Source organism: Canis lupus, chromosome 20, assembly GCF_048164855.1.
Source record: "Canis lupus baileyi chromosome 20, mCanLup2.hap1, whole genome shotgun sequence".
Lineage (NCBI taxonomy): Eukaryota > Metazoa > Chordata > Mammalia > Carnivora > Canidae > Canis > Canis lupus.
The window spans coordinates 47,723,380-47,742,171 of NC_132857.1; the positions used below are offsets into that span (position 1 = coordinate 47,723,380).

Genomic DNA, 18,792 nt, shown 5'->3' on the forward strand with positions numbered 1-18,792 from the left:
CTTCTTTGTTTTATTATGTAAGTAAATAAAATCTATTGATATGAGAATGAAAATAATCATACTGCGTTCTAGGAAAGACCCATTGGGAAATATGAGGGAGAAATGGTCCAGGAGTTATAGGCCTAAGAAAGATATTTAAGAGGCATAAAATTGATGGAAAGTGGGGACAAATATTGCATACCCTATGTACTGGACAGCACTTGAGGGACAGTGTTTTCTCTGTAATTAAACATCACTAATGAAAAAGAAAAAAATAAAAAGCATCCTAGACTATTATTATTTTTTTAAATTTCATAGACAAGGATATGAGCACAAGGACATGCTGAAAAAGAGAACTTATGAAATTGACTGGCATCATGAGTAGGAAACAGGAAACATATTATGGTACCGCAGCAGAAAGCCATGAAAATAAAATAGACTAGACTAAGCAGGACAAAAAAAAAAAAAAAAACACAAAAACAAAAAAACAAAAACAACAACAACAACAACAAAAAACTAAATTAAGAAGGAAGGTGAGTAAAATAATGAAGGACTAGTTCCTGAGGCACATGCATATATGCACACATGAAACATTAGTTGAGTCTACTGGACAAAAGTAAACTAAAATTACAGGTAAGAAACTTGAAAATCTCTTCTAGAATAAGAGGGAAAAAAAGAAAAATTATTAAAATGATACATGTGTGAGAAAAAAGAAAGACATAATCTAAAAACTTCTGTATATTAAAGAAATCAATTTGGACAAAAGTAATAAAGATATCTTGAAGAAAACAAATCTCAGCTAAAAGCAGGTTCCTGTAAGTAGACAAAATTAATAAAAACATGTGCATATGTGGCAAAATATTTTTATTACAATTAGTTTTGTGTTTTTAAGTCTGGGAAGAAATGTTACAAGAAAAGAAAATCTGTTTGGTCTCAGACTTATCCTTAACAACATTGAATAACAGAAGGCAGTGTGAGGCAAGTGCAACCTAATTTTGCAGGAAATGGAAAATCTCCATACATGAGTTGAGTTGACATTTGTTTTTGAAGACCTTAGAGAGATGTTTGTATAAATACAATAGCTCAGCAAAATATACCACAGATAAAGGCTTTTTATAAGTATACTTGATAAAATATACCAATAAAATAAGATTTACATCAAAAAAAGAAATTAAGAATGAAAAATCATATACTAAAAGAAATTTTGTTTTAAAAGAGAAATGTTAAATGTAAAAATAGTTGAAAATATTCCAGTTAATAAAGAGAAAACAAAAAAAATATAAAAATACGTCATTTAGTTTGTTAAAATAAAATCACAAATTGTATCAGACTATGAGGGCAAATGACACGAAGGGAATCCAAGAATATTAAATGTCTCATGTTAGAGGGGAAAAAAAGAGACATTTTTAAATTTTGGATTTAATTTTTAGTACATTTTTATAAAGTTAAAATATTTAACAGGAAAACAAATAATAAAATAAATAGCTTTCAAATCAAAAGACAAAAATAAAACCATGCAATAGAAGTCTGAATAGGATGAACAGAAACTGAATAAAAATAAGTAAATAAAAGCCCAGGAAAGACATACACCCAAATACTTTAATGTTATAATGTTATATTTTAAAAGCAGGGTAGAAAATTTAAATTTATACATGAATCTACAACAAATGAAAATTCTCTAAAATGGTAACTGGTTATTTCTACTGTTTTAACTTATTGGTAATTTTTATTTTTTCTTTATATTTATTTACTAAATTTTCTAAAATAACTATTTTTTCTTTACAATAACTAAGAAATACAGGTTAGAACAAAATAATCTAAGAGGAATATTGGCTTCCTGTACGGTCAGTTTGGATAGAAAAAAAAAACAAGAAGCAAATGGAGAGAAATATGATGATTTTATATTAAGGAAGAAGAATCTAAGGATTAGTTATCACTCAGGGTAAGGGTAGTGATTTCTGAAATTATAAATCAGAGAAGCTAAACATAATTGAATTTTATATAAAATAGGAGAGAAATGCTATCTTCACAATCAATGGGACATCAAAGCCAGTGTGTGAAAATATGCAAGCTGTGTGTTGTTGTGTATTTATATAGATTTCCACAAACATACCATTGATGCTAGCGACTGTAGGGATAGAGGTTACTCCCATATGCAATCTCACTGTCCAGTTATTTCCTACCTAACTTTTGACATTATCCATTGAGAAATGTTGTACCTCATTAGTCAAGTTACTCTAAACTTCAACTCTGTGTATTGTTTTTTTAAGTATCTCTTTAAACAGCCTTCTATTTCAAAATCCTAATTTTTTTCTCAATTATATTTCAGTTTGTTCTCTGTGTGAAAAAATATTTTCTCACTTAAATTACTGACTTGGGTAAGATGTGTATGGTTTTCACAATGGACATTATCTTTTGAAAAGTTACAACATTTTATTATTGGTTCCCCGAGCCACTATGGCATAAATAGCTAGAAATCAATTGCATCAGAAGGCTCATATTTTATGTATTAAAACTGCAGAGGAAACTACAGCTGAAAAATTATCTTGTAGTGAACAAATGAGTAAAGCATCGGTACTGCATTAAGTTCACCGTTATCTTACAAATCCCAGCTAAAGCGGCAGACTATCCATCAGAGAGAATGAACACATTCTAAGCATATAATTTATCAAATAGGCCATCTTTAGTATCAATTTTTCTTTTGATTTTTGATCACTTTGGATAAAAAAATGATTGGATTCACTAGAAACTATTTTTCAGAATAAATTACAGCCACTTAGATATAATATCTACTAGAAAAAAGTTAAACCAGACAACTCTTTTCATTTCTTTTTCTTTTTCTTTTTTTAGAAGAGATACATGCATAGCACATTATGAAGTACATGTTCCTGGACCTCTGGATATTATTCCATCAAAACCTAAATGCTGTTCTGAATAAAACTGCTTCTGTATATTGTTGATTATCTATCTTTTTCTTGATTTGTTAACTTTCTGAATATGTTAGCAATGGAATTGGTAGCAGAATTGAAAAAAATGAACCATTTTATGGCACTTTTTGTTGTTTTTTCACATTTCCAAAATATGTGGAAAAAAAGTTTTTTTTTGCCATATTATCTGGTAGTCATCTTCACAAAGAAGTTCTTGAGCCTCTCCTTTTCTTACAAGTTACAATTCAAGAATTTCTATTTAGATGACTCTAATTTACATTAAATTATATCATCTAATTTTGAAAAAGTTTTATTAAACTGCTGGAAACTGGAATGGGGCATTAGGTAAAGAAAACAGCTTTCAAATAGTGGTGAGTTATATTTTGCTCAACTCTGTGGGATTCCTAGTCTCTTATATTTTAATTTTTTTAAGTAAAACTACATGAAAGAGTTGACTCTAAATAGTAGAAGTATTCTTAGAGAGGAATCTGATTTTTACATTCAAAGTATCTGTTTGAAGCTAATGGACACTCGAGAACATAACGGAAAGTAAGCAGTGTATTTTTTTTCTATTCCTTTCATCACATATACCAATATTTCCAGTTAGGGTTTGGAAATTGTGGGTATTTTGCATATTAGTTCATTTATAGTAGCTATAACATACATTGAATATTGAACTTCTTCATATCTGAGTCATCATAAAAATGGAAAGTAACATTCATACAAGGAAAGTACAAGCTTAAATCTCAACCTCAAGAATCCAATGGCCCAATTTACACAAAACTGTAAAAGTTTCTAAATGAAACTTTTCTCTTAGTAATGTTTTGTTTATGTTGTTTTTTTTGTTTTTGTTTTTTTGTTATTTTTAGTGTATAGGCACTTTACTAATAACAAATTTCTATAACTCATGCATCATTGGTATTAAAAACTAAAAAAAAAAAAAAAACCTTGGGCACGCCATGATTTTGATGCTGAGAGGCCTTTCTTTCTTTCTCTTTCTTTTTTCTTTTTTTGATTTAGCTGTTTCAGTTGAGAGTTTTTTAATAGTGGAAGGCAGAACATAGTCCTATGTCATCTGTTCTTAATAAGTGCAGTTTTGTTCCCCACAAGAAATTTGGCAAAGTCTGTAGACATTCCGGTTATTGCAACTTTGGGTGGTGCTAGTAACATCTAATGATAGAAGGCAGAGATCCTGCTAAATATCTTACCTTGTAAAGGACAACAAAGAATTAACTGGCCCAATATGTCTAGAGGTTGAAAACCTCTACTTTGGATTTGGGTGGGAAGAAGAATTTATCGTGAAGCATTCATTTTTAGAAATTGTGTTCCATCAAATCTTGAAGGAATGTTTTAGGAAGTATTTTGGTGATGGCATTTATAAAGGATGATTGCTGTGGTGGAGAATTACACATCTGAATTGGTAGCATTCATATGATTTTTTTGGATAAAATAATTGAAATAGAAAGAGCTGGATCTAAATAAATAGAGTAAATTTAAGTAGTTGAAAAAATATCTTTGTCCAGTAAAGACTAAAGGCAAAATTATTGCAAAAAGGAAAGCTAAGAACTCTGATGTGGACTTGAATGAACCGGCATGGGATGGTGAGACATAACATGGACATAAGGATTGTGATAATGTAAACTCAACTATGGCTTTCATCAATGCCCTAGTGAGAAAACAGGTCTTTTTGCCAGACTGTGGGTGTTAGTTGATTGGCTGTATATCATATATGACTTGCTAGATATTTATACCACTGTTAATTGTATCAAGATCATTTCAATCTGTTGGTTCTGTTTTTTTTTTCAAATAATAATTTTAGTTACATATATAAAGCTCTTATATAAAAAGGCCCCTTTGGATAATATAACTCAATGATACTTCCAGTAAGTCAGACCCTGCTACATTTGCTTCTCCAGGCTGATACTGCAGGTCAGTATACCAATAACCATTCCAGGTACATAATAATGCCTAAATAGCATCTAAAGGAATCTGAGTTTTCCAATAAAGTACACTTTTTAAGAATGGGAAAGGCAGGAAGAGCTTTGGCTTATTTCAACACAATCACCATGCTACTGTGTATATAGCCTACTTCTCTATCACAATATAAGAATCTGTAATAAGCAATGTAAGATGGGGGAAAAATATAAAGCCAGAAAAATGTTTCTGCTTCAAGAAAAGAGAAAATGCTTTCTCTATTGTGCTTTTAAAAATGATGCAATGAAATCTATCCAACTCAGAAGGTATGCTCTAAGGATTTAACAAAAATTATGTCTCATGTCGAGTAAAATAGTTTTCTAGGGATATTACACCCAATAAAGAAAGGGATTTTCTTACTTTTAAAAACTACCCAACACAAGCACTTAAATATGTAGAATTTCATTTAAATAAGTCAGTCAACAATTTTTTATAAAGTATTTAACACTTCATTGTAGAAACATAGGCAAAATGACTATTATAACCAAAATGAAAAATACTGTTCAATTTAAAAAATGTACTTAAACAAGAACCTGAAAAAGTTTATGATATGCATAACATTGTTCAAGCAAAATTGCACTAGTATTACATAAATCAATAGTTTATAAAGGCCTCAATATGGCAAAGTTTAGAAATAGGTAGTATGCATGCACATAGTACAACAAAAAGTCTCTTTATAAAACAGCAGTTTTTTTTTTTAATGCTTGTACAAAGGGATAAAGAGCAACCACAAACATATTTCATCTGTTAGGTTAATACATTATGACAGCTAAAAGTCAGTCATGTCTATCAGAGGAACAAAAAGCCCTCCATACCTTATGAATAAATCTTTTGTGCCTTTAAAGATATCTGTATAAAAATGCTATCCTTTTTTATACAACTTAAATAAATCGTACTTGTTTCAATCAAAATTTGAAAACAAAAAAGTGAATGGGGGGGCGTCCATGTGTTTTGCATAACTGGAAGAAACCAGAGTACCAGAGTAACTGGTCAGCATTTACACTCTCCACCTTTGATTATGGGCAGGTAATTGTTTTCCGATAACCTGGAAAGTTCTTTAAGAATATGTTTTGAATAGGGCAATAACGGATTAGTCATACTGTGTATTGAAAATATTTACTAATTACTCTATACGATAGTGGTTATTTTGCCTCTTGTGACCGAGCAAAGAGAACGCATTCGCATCATTGAAATTGTCATCAATTTGTGTGCTTATATATTATTGTTCAGTGTCCTGTGTGGTAAGGGGTTGGGTTAATCTTCCACAAAATGCACATGACTGGGAAGAACTTCCTAAGGCATGAAGACCCAATGCCCTGTTGTGCTCCAGGCTGGCTATTCACCTCAGGACCAAGGGAGAACGAAAGGTCTTATCCATAGCAAATGTAGTCTTTCCACTTCTGGTTATAATTTTGCTATGTTCTATCACCTAAATATAACTATTGTTTACAGGGTGTATATGTTTAGTATATCACAGAGAGTCCACTAAATTTTGGCAAATGTAGTCGTAGGTGTTCATGCAAATTATCAATTGTATATATTTTTAAAAGTTTTTTCCTCAAAATTTTTATCTATCACTTGGCAATCTAAGGCTAATTTCAAAGCAGGTGACGCTGGATTTGTGAGGGCTAGGTATTTTCAGCAGTCTGAATCAATCTTAATGGACACAAGGAAGAGAGTTGACCATTCAATCATTCTTCCATCAATTTAAATGGAAAAATAAAATGACATTGTATTACAGCTTTCAGACCATATAATGAAAAAGTGCAGAGATTCTTTTTGTTGATTAAGTAGAACCAAAAAAGTTCATATAAAATAGATTGCTCATATTCACACTACAAAGGAATATGTTGTTTGTAATTTTAACAAATTCAAAGGTGAGTCATATCAGCAGCATTGTTGTAAATTGTATTGTAGTGCAGTTCTTTTTCATAAAAATACCATACAAATGGTCAATCAATAGTCATCAGCAAAAAATAAAACCCAGAAAACTCAGAAAACAATTAACCAGGAGTAAGATAAAGAAAGAGGTAATGCTGATGCCAAAACAAGTATAATACTGTTGGAACATACAAAAGTAATCCTTATATTTTATACATTTATACAGCATATAAAAGGTATCGCTGATTATGCCACCGTCTCTCTTATCCCAATTTCTATTTTCTTTGGAAGCAGTTCTTTCCTTTCATCAACACTTCCTAAGGAGTTTCGACAGTTTTGCCCATCCATATACAGTTTTGCATACACTGGATTGGAGTAATTTGTTGGCTGAAGGAGGAAAAGAAATAAATTTTTCTCATCAGTTTTGATCACATTAGTTATTTTCTAGGATGTCTTTTTAATGTTAACAACATTTATATGCAATACATTTAATTTTCTAAATAGTTTATAAATGTAATTTAAATTGTTTACAGACTTCAGTTGACTTTTGTGAGGTATTAGATAAAAACATAATTGTACGTTTTTCAGGTAACTTGTGAATCTAAGTGGAACTTTGACATAATAGTAAAAGCCTGAGGATATCTTAGTGAAGACAATATTCACTGAGACTTTATTTAAAAGCATAAAACATTAAACTAAATCATCTTATTTCCAGTCCGTACATTTGTCCCTTATTGCTGTTGCAGTGGCAGGAAAGATGTGTTTACAGAAAATTATCTAAATTGCTTGAGGCTTAGAATTTTTTCAATATGAAGTTAAAATCAGGAAAACAAAGAAAATAATAGTAAAATATATTGGTGGGATAGACTTTAAAATAGACAATATTTTTGCTTCAAACAACTCATACATAATTATCATTGGAAATACTTTTGGACTCTTCCAAGGAATTGTGATGTTCACAGTCATCTTAATTTTCATACTTAGAGCACTTTAAAGTAGAACTGATACATGTAAAAGTGATCTATTTCAGTTGGAAAACATGCAGCGTTCATTGTTTTTTATTAACTGCAACTTAACACAAGAAATTACTGCCTAATTTTTGTTTAATTTTGTTTTGTCTTCTCATCAGCAGAACACTAAATCTTAGTTCCAACAAAGAAACATATCATCTTTGAGCCATGCAAATGAGACAAACATGATAAAAAATGAGAATGAAAACAGCTGATGGGAGAGATGTTTAGGGGAGAACATACTCATTCCTGCGAATCTTTATACCCTTATTTTTAGCCCTCTTCTATCTTCCATGAACTATGTAACCTAAGACAGAGTACTTTCCTCTAGAAACTAGTCACATAATTAAAAAAATAAAATAAATAAGAGTGGCTTTTATTAGACCACTTCTAATTTCTCAATATAATGCCATATTTTGTAGTATATTTTTATTTAAGTGAACATAAAACTTACATATACTAAACACAACATTAATTGGAAGTGAATCAAACCAAACATGAATTTAAGCTTAAATTAATCAGTTTAAATTTCTAGCTAGAGAATTCCAAAAATAGCAAATATTCATTTTTTATTGTTAAAGTGCTATGACATTTTCAAAATCAGCAGAAGAGATATTTCTACTTAATAGCTTGTCTAAAATGATAACATGTTTTATATGTAGTCTTGCATAAGCAGGACGTCTAACATAAGCCTCTGATTTTAATGCTGTTTTGAAATCTCTTGTTAATTAAAAACTCAATTAAAGACAGGCCCTATCTAAGTCTAGCCATCATCTTTCATTGCGAGGGTTTCTGTGATGGAATGGATATGGAATAATGAATTTTCTTCTCTCACCCCAGCAGTTAGTGGTCCTTTCAAATCAGAGTTTAGGTAGATGGGCGGCGCTGTGTGTGGAAGCTTGAAAGCACTGGACCCTCCCCCTATATACCTGGCCTGTATGTAAACAGAGAGTTTTTAGTTTCCGATCTAATATCATGGAACGATTTTCATTGACATAAACTCATAGTAAGTCATAAGAACAGCATAAAGATGCTCATTAGCCCTAGGGCACATTGTATTCATAGTAACTTTAATAGACTAAGAAAAAAACTGTTAATATTGGATCTGTGCTTCAAAAGTAGACAGTTTTAATATGTACATCTTCCTGATAGACATGCCATGCCTCAAGTAATCTCCATACATTTCTATTTATTTAACTTCATCTTTCCCAAAGAAATCATATCTTTGCTAACCGCTCTGTGAAAAATACACAAGCCTCCCCCACTTATAAGGTTTGTCACTTTGAAAAGTTCTGACAGTAGCATATTCTGAACACTCAAATATCTGGCTGCTTCCAATTAAAGATTCATCACCATTCTGTATTTTAAACAAATAAAAATCTGGCATTTAAAAAAATTCTGTATTTTTGAAATCTGACTCTCCAGATGAATTACTAATTAAAATGGTTTACTAAATCTCCGTGCAAGAACATTGACTTTAGATTTTCTTGGGTCTAAGAGCAGAATTAGTCAGTCGGGTACACTCATATTTGGGATAGCGATCCAAAAGGGGGAAAAATAGATAAAAAGTTGAAAAGCATAAAAAAATCATGTTCGAATTTGAAGTAAATTAAAGGCGAATTGAAAAAAAAAGCTATCAATTCTTAACAATGAATAGTCACAAAGTTTGAGATAAGGGCAAGGGTCTCAGAAAAAGATTTTAAATATAAACATAGGTCAATACTGCCTCTTCATTTTCCCCCACAAAGATCTCTTTGAAAAAATATTGAAAATAATCTAAGGTTTGAGATGAATTTGGAGATAAAACCAGTAAACACTAATTTCTCTTTTTTGTGATCTTCAACCTATTCTGTGATTACCTCCATAGTCAAATCTTTTTTATTAACCGTATTTACTATTTTAATTATTTTGATTAAAAGGTATGATTGAAGTATACATTTATCCATTTTGAAAATAATGAAAATGCTCTATAAAATCATTTTTATGTGTAATACAGTTCTTATTTGATCACATCATGACTATATCAAACCATCATGACTCAGCAGATACTCTATGAAAAATATTTGATCATTAAGGTTGCTTCAGTGTAGCCCCTGCTTTCCAAATAGTCCTAAATACCTATTAGGACTAGTTGTGTTTTTTTGTAGTTACTTCTTAGGCAACAATTCATATTTACATTTCAAAAATCAGAGCTAGCTAGACTCAGCCATCTAAGTCACATTAATGTAATTTTGGTCAATCAGTCAGTAAATTGGTAAATAAATATCTATTGAATGTCATGTGTAAAGTACATTAAAAGTATATCTGGGGGGCACTGAAGCATAGTTTAATCTTCCTAGAGTAAATAGAAAAAATTTTAAATGGAGTACTAAAAAGCTATTTTCTTTAAGTATCTAAAATTGGCTTAATTCTATCACTAGAAATAAAAATGATGGGGAAAAAATGAGAACTCTCCTGAAAAGTATATAAAGTATGTCCTCATCAGTTCATATACTACTTATATACACTGTACTTTTTCCTAAGAAAAATTCAAAGAATAAGAAAAGTCTATTATTTAATATGTCTTTCTTCTTCGTAGATAAATTGTCAAATAACAATGTGTACCATATGTATAGTCTTTCATTTTCAAGTGGAAAACAGCAAGACTTAAGGTTCCACATTTACTTCATGAACAATTTCAAATATAGGAGTTAATTAATTATTAATAGTAAATACAAATTTACTTCTAATTAGGAAAAAAATCACTACAATATCCTTTTATAGTGTAAAGATTTATACATGCAGCAACAATTGATTCCTTTTTGGAGAAATAAATATTTGACCATCAATTTCAGTCTCACTATGGATTCAGAACTAGCCTGAATGTATGGGGCCCTATTCAATTCAACATCTTTGGGAGCAGCTGTTGCTATAAGTTGAACCCATTTGGAGATAGATCAGTCACTGTGATTATTTACAATGTAAATGTGGATTTAGGGCAAAAGACCTTTAATATATCAGAAAATAAATTAACTATTTAATGAATGAATGAATACGCTAAGAAAAATCAATTCCATAATAGGAAACAAATGTTCTTAATTCACAATAAAATATTCCATAATTATCATGTAAAATATGAAGATAATACAGTGTAGTGGATCTTTGCAAGTTTACTTTATATGGATAATTGTATTATTTATCTATTTCTCCTTAAAGCTGCTCATCTGAGCATATAATAAGAACAGAAAATTTACCAAAAAAAAGTCAGATTTTTCGGCTTTGTGTATCAATGACATGACTCAAATCAATAAGAAGGCTATCATGGCAGAAAAAAATATTTTCCAAAAGTAATTTGATTACAAACAAATCCAGGGCACAGCTTAGTTGAATCAGTGAAACACTACTGGAAATAAAATACTTACTTTGGCAATGAAGTACTGCACTCTTTATATTATTAAAAAATAAATCAGACAGTATTTTTATACTAGGCTGTATATTTAGATATTTTATCATGTAAATACATTTGAGTAAGACATTTTAAATAAACTACACACATTTATAAACTAAATGAATGAATAAATACATATATTCTAAAACATGTTATCTTAACTTCATGCTTCAGGTCCATAATTTTATTTTTTCTTTAAAAGAGACTATAATATTCAATGCATCCTTAAGTTATTTAATATAACATGAGATAAAGGAAATATTAAAATTCAGGACTGTCTTACAGATAAATGACTCAGGGATGTAAATGCTTACTCTTCATCATCTTAAAACATATTACCTTTGTTGCATCTACCATAAAACCAGGATCTAAAAGACCTCCATCGTTGTGATCATGATCCACCTCATACATGTTATAAGATGGATTGCCAATTTCTACATTGATTCCTCCATTGATAATAGGCTGTCTTCTAATAGTTTTTGTCCTAGAATATATGAACATTAATGTAAGTGTAAACTGTCTCAATATGAAAATCATGATACATAAAGCTATTATATTTGTACATTTACTGACAATATAACTCATAGAGAGTTCATAAATAAAGTGCATTAAAAATAAACGATATTTCTCAAGCCATAGAAGAACAAAAAGGGTCTTAATGTGGTAAGTTATTTCCTCAAATTATTTAGATTTAACTGCAAAAAATGCACTTGGAACATATTCCTATTAAATAATTAATACATTAATTGAAACTGAATATGCACTAATTCATTATTTTTTAAATTCACTTTGACCTATTATTTCTGAAAATCATGACTAAAAGTAGTGATAAAGAATCTTTGAAATAAAATTTCAATCCCCAAGTCATCCGTTTAAAAAAAAAACAAAACTCTCACAAACACTTGGTTCTAGATAATAACCTTATAGACTACATATACCTTCCAGATCTTTATAACTGCATATTCACATAAATTGAAAAATTACACCTTGAGGAATTTATAAACTATACCAATGCAGAATTTGTGAATGAAATGCACACATGTGATATAAAAGACATATTCAGCATCATTGTATTGATATCACTAATCTTACACATTAAGATAATAGGATGCACTTCAGACATTCTTGCTGTTTCATGGAAAAATTACCACAGATGTAAAATTCAACTGAAATTTTAATTAACATGTCCTCTTGTTAGTTTTGTTAGAATATATAAATAGAGCCATTCTATTAACATAACAAGGGAAAACTGTCTAAATTATACTCACTTTAAAATGAAACAGAAGGATAAAATGGTTTGAAAACAAGATTTTGCACTTGGAATAACTAAATCATGTTGTTAAGAATTTTTAAAATTAAAGGGGAAACATAACTACATATCTGTAACTATATGTGTAATTTATTTACTGACTGTCTAAACCATGGAATCTTACCTTCTTTTTCTTTTACAAAGCACTAAACCAATTACTAAGGTGGTTATCAAAGTCACCAGGAGGACTAGAGGCACAATGATGGCAATGCTTCCTGAAAAATAAATAAATGAAAAGGTGAACACATAAATAAAATGAATTAAAATCTGATATAACTGAATATTATATCAAATGATTTGACCATTGATATCATGAAAAGAAAGCTCAGGCCAAACATCTATATTCTTAGTTCATATCCATGTTACTGAAAAATCACTCTCCTATTAAATACTTGATCTGCTGGAAATGTTTCTTTAGATATCTTTCATTAATATGTTGCAGTTAAATCTCTTGAGGTTAGAAATACTGATTTGTCAGTCTGAGTGTGATTCTCACTACACACATTTACTTTCAAGGAGTACACGCGGCAAGTCAGATTGCAGCCTCGCCAATTAGAAGGACATCAGTGTTGGATTCTGATAGACATAGGCCTAATATCAGTTTCATATCTTCCTTAGAGTGAGTCCTTGGATAGGTTATTTAAAACTGAGGGCTTCTGCTTCTCACCAATAAAACAGAGACAGGGAGATCTATAATACAGGGCTATTAAAACGGGGTGTAGGGAGGCAAGGGGGATTCTCTTTCTTAAGTTCCAGTTAAAGAATAATGTCAGCAAAATAAATCTGAGGATTTGGCCTTATGTTGTAAATGTCCATTTTCACATTTTTCATGTATTTATAAAAATGATCTTAGGCTATAATCACCTATCTTCCAAGTGGAATAAATGATCTGAGAAATAGATCTCCAAGAGTGGTCAGAGAAACTGGGTCTAGTTTTAATGCATCTGAGCATAGGGGAGAAACAAAATGGAGGAGAACCTCTGCTTCTGCCTTGGTAATAAGAGCAACTATCTCTGTCTTCCCAGAGGAAGGAGACAATGCCCCTTTGCTGCTAACGTGATCCACGGGAAAACACCTACCATTGTGTCATTTATGCAGGAAGAAAACTGAATGTGAGGGTTTCTTAATAACAGCAGAGTATTAAGTAGCTTGATCAACAGTGTAATGTTAATTTTTCCAACAGACAAATATCTAGAGCCTGTGAGACAAAAGCTTTGTCTATTTAGAATAAGCATCTGGTTGATTCATTTGAGTCCGCTTAAAATTAAAACAAATGAGTCCCAAAAGGAATTGAAATTTTTTGTGGGGATCTGGAATGCCTCAAGAATGAAATGTTAGGAATTATGAAATATATGAATTTTCCTCTACAAATACACATACATGTAAAAATAATATGGTAGAAAAATTGTTAATATTTAGCACAATAAACAGCTGCATAAGGTCTATAAAACAGTAACATAGATCAGTTTTGATAGCTCTAGACAGAAGATATCAGTATGACATAGTCCATACTGGAGATTGCTTACCAAAATGCCAAAAAGTCTTTATTAAGGAAATCTCACATATAAGATAATCTTCCTTTCTTTACAAAAGTAAAATAACTAACCCTTCCATGCAATAAAAAAAAAAAGACTTGCTTTATTTAGTCAGTTCCTAAAATGTAAAACTCATTTTATTTTATTTATTTTTAAGAATTTTATTTATTTATTCATGAGAGAGAGAGAGAGAGAGGCAGAGACATAGGCAGAGGGAGAAGCAGGCTCCATGCAGGGAGCCCGATTTGGGACTCGATCTCAGAACCCCAGGATCATGACCTGAGCCAAATGCAACGTTCAACTGCTGAGCCATCCAGGGGTCCCTAAAACTAATTTTATTATTTCATGTTCTTACCAAGACTATACAACAACTTCATGTGTTTGATATTATATTACCTTCTAGGTTTTGGGAAAGTGAACTTTATATGAATGTGTAATTTATTAGTAGTTAATGAAAGCAGAGAATCTGGCACCTTGGATAGTAATTAACATTTATTCACAAATTTTTAAATACCAATGAACAGCTTGGTATCTTCATAAACTATGACTTCAACTGACTGATCATGACTTTATAAATATTCTTACTTTATTATTTATATTTTTTCCCTTATAATTTGTGGTAAATTGGTAGATATAAAATACTTACGAATTCTGGTCTTAGGGTATACAAAGTTACTTTCCCTTCACTGCCAATTGTACATTATTTAAAAATATGTTTTACTTATTCTATGTAGTTTCCTCTATTCCGATTTAAGGTAGAAATGCTGTTATATATATACATACTAAAAATTTACCTATCTCTTTCTTTTTCTTTGTCCCATTTGTGATGACAGTTCCAACTCCTTACACTATAGCCCTTTTAGAACCTAGAATTCTAATATGTTTATATATATATATATATATATATATATAAACTGTAATAATGCTTAGTGTAGCCAGTAAATAATGCAGGGTGGCAGTTGGGCAAGTTTTTAAAATTGGGTTTTATAAAATTTTTATATCAAGGAACATAATTGGCAACAACATATATCTTTAGAATTAGAAGATTTTTTAAAAAATAAGTAGAATATATAGCAGCAAATATATTGTAACATGTATCAATCAAAGTTTACTGCAGGTCATTATTTTTTTTAGCTGTAACTTATTGGTGGATTGTTCTAAGCTGATTTTTTAAAAAGCACATTTGGTACTTATTAAAGATGGACAGGGTATCTCGACATCTCGATAACCTTGTCACATAAAACACAAATCTTTCTTTATACAGATTGTTAGGTTGAAGAGACCTTTTCTCTGGGAGAGGCAGGATAGCACAGCAGTTGAGATAATAAACGGTGGAGCCAGACCATCTTTGTCCAAATCTCAGCTTACTGACAACTCTACTTGGGCAAATTAGTTATCTTTGTCTCAGTTCACTCATCCATAAAATGAATGTCATCATTAATACCACCTCATAGTAATGTAAATAGGATGGTCTATTATATAGAAAGTGTGACATACATGTTTATTAAATAATTAAAAACATATTATTGCCATAGCACTGTGCTTGAGTGTGGGAAGAAGGTGAGATCATTTGGGGATATGTTGAACTTAAGATTTCCACGGAATACTGAATGATATAGACGTTGCCATGGGCATGGATATAGAAATTGTGCAGTGGGACCTATGTCTCAAACTCAGGAGACAAACCAGGATTGATAATAGAAATTTAGGGGTAATTGATATAAATTTGGTAAGTGGGGTCAAGAATTATGGACCAACATGAAGAGTAAGTGACGAATGAGTTGTTCAAGAAGAGACAGGGAAAATGTATCTCACAAAGAAGAGAGTTGCTTCAAAGGGTAAGAAGAGAACCAGAATAATTCAGTATCATGGAAGTCAGAGCGAGACAATCTCAACCTTTGTTTATTGGTTGAATTTATAGTGGAAAAATATAAGCATTAAATATGCCATTACAATTAATCTCTTTTGACATGTTGCTATATATTCTGCTCTTAAATTCATGTTCACATACATGTGTAAATGTGAATATGTAGATATGTTTTTGTGATTAGGATGTTTTCTTTTGAGCATTGTGATAAACAAAAATCATAAAGAAAATATCTTCACTTTGTATCACTCTCTCTCTCATCCCCTTGATCCCAGCACAGTCCCTTGAGCATCTCTCTTTCTTGTTCCAGGGTTTCCATACCTACTGTCTGTCCCTTGTGTTTGAAATACCCTCAGCTTCTTCTCTTCCTAATCCTTCAAATCTCAGCTTCTATATCATCACTTCAGAGAAATCACTCCTGACCTCAGATCTCCTCTGCCGTTCTCTATTTTTTGCTTTTATTTTTGCTTCCTTAACAAAACCAATCAAAACTTACAATTATTTCATAAATCCCCATGTTTACTCATTCGTTTCCTTGCTTGTTTTATTTCTGTTTACCCTCCTAGAACCTCAGCTTCATTGAAGAGGCACTGTCTGTCTCACTCACTCGTCTCTGGGATCTCATTCAGTACTTGACACTTTGTTGAGGTTTAATAAATATTTGATTTGGAAGAATTAGGACAAAGCATTATTTTGTTGCATGTTTCAGTTATCTCTCTATATCTGCAAATTGCTGGTTCCTTGGTGCACATAATTAGTTATTTTTTCTATTTTAAAACAAGATGGTATAAAAGAGATAAGGGCAAAATAAGAAAAGAGGAAACACAACTCCGTAACAGATACCACATCTCTGTTGTCACTGCACTAAAACAGAGCATTCAATATTACTGCCTCACAAATGCTGAGTATATTTTTATCCTCTTTTATTTTAGCAAATACGAATAGCATAATTCAAAAATTGAGCATCCACTCCCTTAAAACTTGAGGTAAAATTTAAATAGAAGTGCCCAAGGAATATTTTATCATATTTAATTTAAAACTCTTCAAAATAACTTCAGAAGAGTCAGACTAGCTTCTTTTAAGTGGAACCTCAGCAGAACATGCTAGGATAATAGATCCACTTAATTCCACAGGCTGATTTTTTTAGATACTTAAAACAACAAAGGCCAGAAAACATCAGTATGAGTACTCAGAGATGATTAAGAAGCTGTGCATCAATTAGAAAGGTAAATCTCCATGCAGGCCTACAGCAGTCAGGCCAACAGAAGCAGTGTATTCTTTATTATTCCAGGGTCCAGTGATTATGGAATGCTTCACTGTTAGTGGAAATGCAGACCTGAAAACACACTGCTAAAGTGTCTATCTATCTTATCGGGCAGATGATTTTCCCCCAAGTTTGGGGAACATTTGACAACCATTCAAAATTACTGGGCTTTATCTTACGTAGGATCAGTTTAACTAGTTTTTCCCCCCTTCTTTCAAAGTTATTGAGGCAAGTTTCTGTAAGCATAAATGTCTGATAAGAACCTTTTAATAGTGTCATTATGTGGTCAACTTTGCTCAAATTTAAGAAAATTTGACATTTACATAGCTAATAGCCCTTTCAATGTGCATTGATACTTCTATTAAATTTAATGACTTTAAATCAGTGATGGAAGGAAGGACATTAGAGTCTTTGATAAAGGATTACAAATACTTGCGACTCTTTCTGTCTGATACAGTCTCTGTTTTAGAACTGCTGTATGTGATTAGAGACATCTGCCTTGTAAGGGAGCTTTTTGCCCTTGCAAATAATTGGAGACTTCACCTTCCAATAAAAACATCTGGTGTTCCCCTCCTGCAAACCATTTCCAAACACCAAACTTTCCTTTGTGGATGGAACTTATGTAAAATTTGAAAATTGAATGGATGTGCTGCTACTTTATATCCTTCTTTCCTTTCAGAGTTTATCAATATTTAAAATTGTTTTCGACTCTTTAAAAGGCTATGTATTTCAGTCATCTTAGATAATTGAGAGATTGACGTAAATAAAAGCCTAACATATAACTTGTCTTCATAATTCTCATCTTATAAATTCAGTGTGTGCCATAGGTTCAAATGCATTTGAAATGCATTTTTCATTTAAAAACAGTGCTATTGGGCAGCCCCTGTGGCCCAGCGGTTTAGTGCCACCTTCAGCCAGGGGTGTGATCCTGGAGACCGGAGATGGAGTCCCACATGGGGCTCCCTGCACAGAGCCTGCTTCTCCCTCTGCCTGTGTCTGTCTGTCTGTCTGTCTATCTCTGTCTGTTATGAGTAAATAAATAAATAAATCTAAAAAGGAAAACAATGTTCTTAATTATTGTTGAGTTTTGTAACTGGAAAATCATACGTAAATTAGTGTGCCTCCAGAACTATTATTGGCAAAATGTGTATGAGCTCTAGATCTTGGGAAAAAAGAACAGGACACTGGGAACCTGAGTGTAGGGTACAAAAATGGCATTCTTTCACTTTTATAGTCTTTCCTTTTTCACAAACTCCATGATATGTTTTTTTGTTTTCATGAAAGTTTTTTTTTTCCACCAGAGGAAAACTGGTAAGGCAAGCATTTGTCCATCAGTGAAGCTACTTTTCTTCTTCAAGAATATATTTACCCACTTACTAGTTATTACATATTTCAAAAGTTCTCCTCTCATAATAAAATGCATGACAATATGTGTGAATTGGGAAACTTTATTTTTGACTTTCATTTTGAAAATCTTTATAAAATCGTTTAAAGTTGTTAAAAATATACACAACAGACACACACAATGATGATGTAGATGGACTTTCATATCCAGATGTAGTCCTGAGACTACAGCTGCATAAAGCGATTTGTAAAATGCTGAGCTATATTTTAATACA

The 18,792-nt window shown here is 31.4% G+C and overlaps 1 protein-coding gene across 1 annotated transcript in view; it reads right to left on the reverse strand.

Annotated features, from left to right (window-relative positions):
• Window positions 1-826: 826 nt before the first annotated feature.
• Window positions 827-18,792, reverse strand: part of LRP1B (LDL receptor related protein 1B) — a 1,825,680-nt gene continuing 1,807,714 nt past the window's right edge. Inside the window, exons 88-91 of the mRNA XM_072789062.1 lie at window positions 12,632-12,722; window positions 11,538-11,682; window positions 8,607-8,705; window positions 827-7,148 (exon numbers count right to left, since the gene is read on the reverse strand). Of these exons, the coding sequence (XP_072645163.1) occupies window positions 7,008-7,148; window positions 8,607-8,705; window positions 11,538-11,682; window positions 12,632-12,722 (476 nt within the window). The 3' untranslated portion in view covers window positions 827-7,007. The remainder of the gene's footprint in view (window positions 7,149-8,606; window positions 8,706-11,537; window positions 11,683-12,631; window positions 12,723-18,792) is intronic.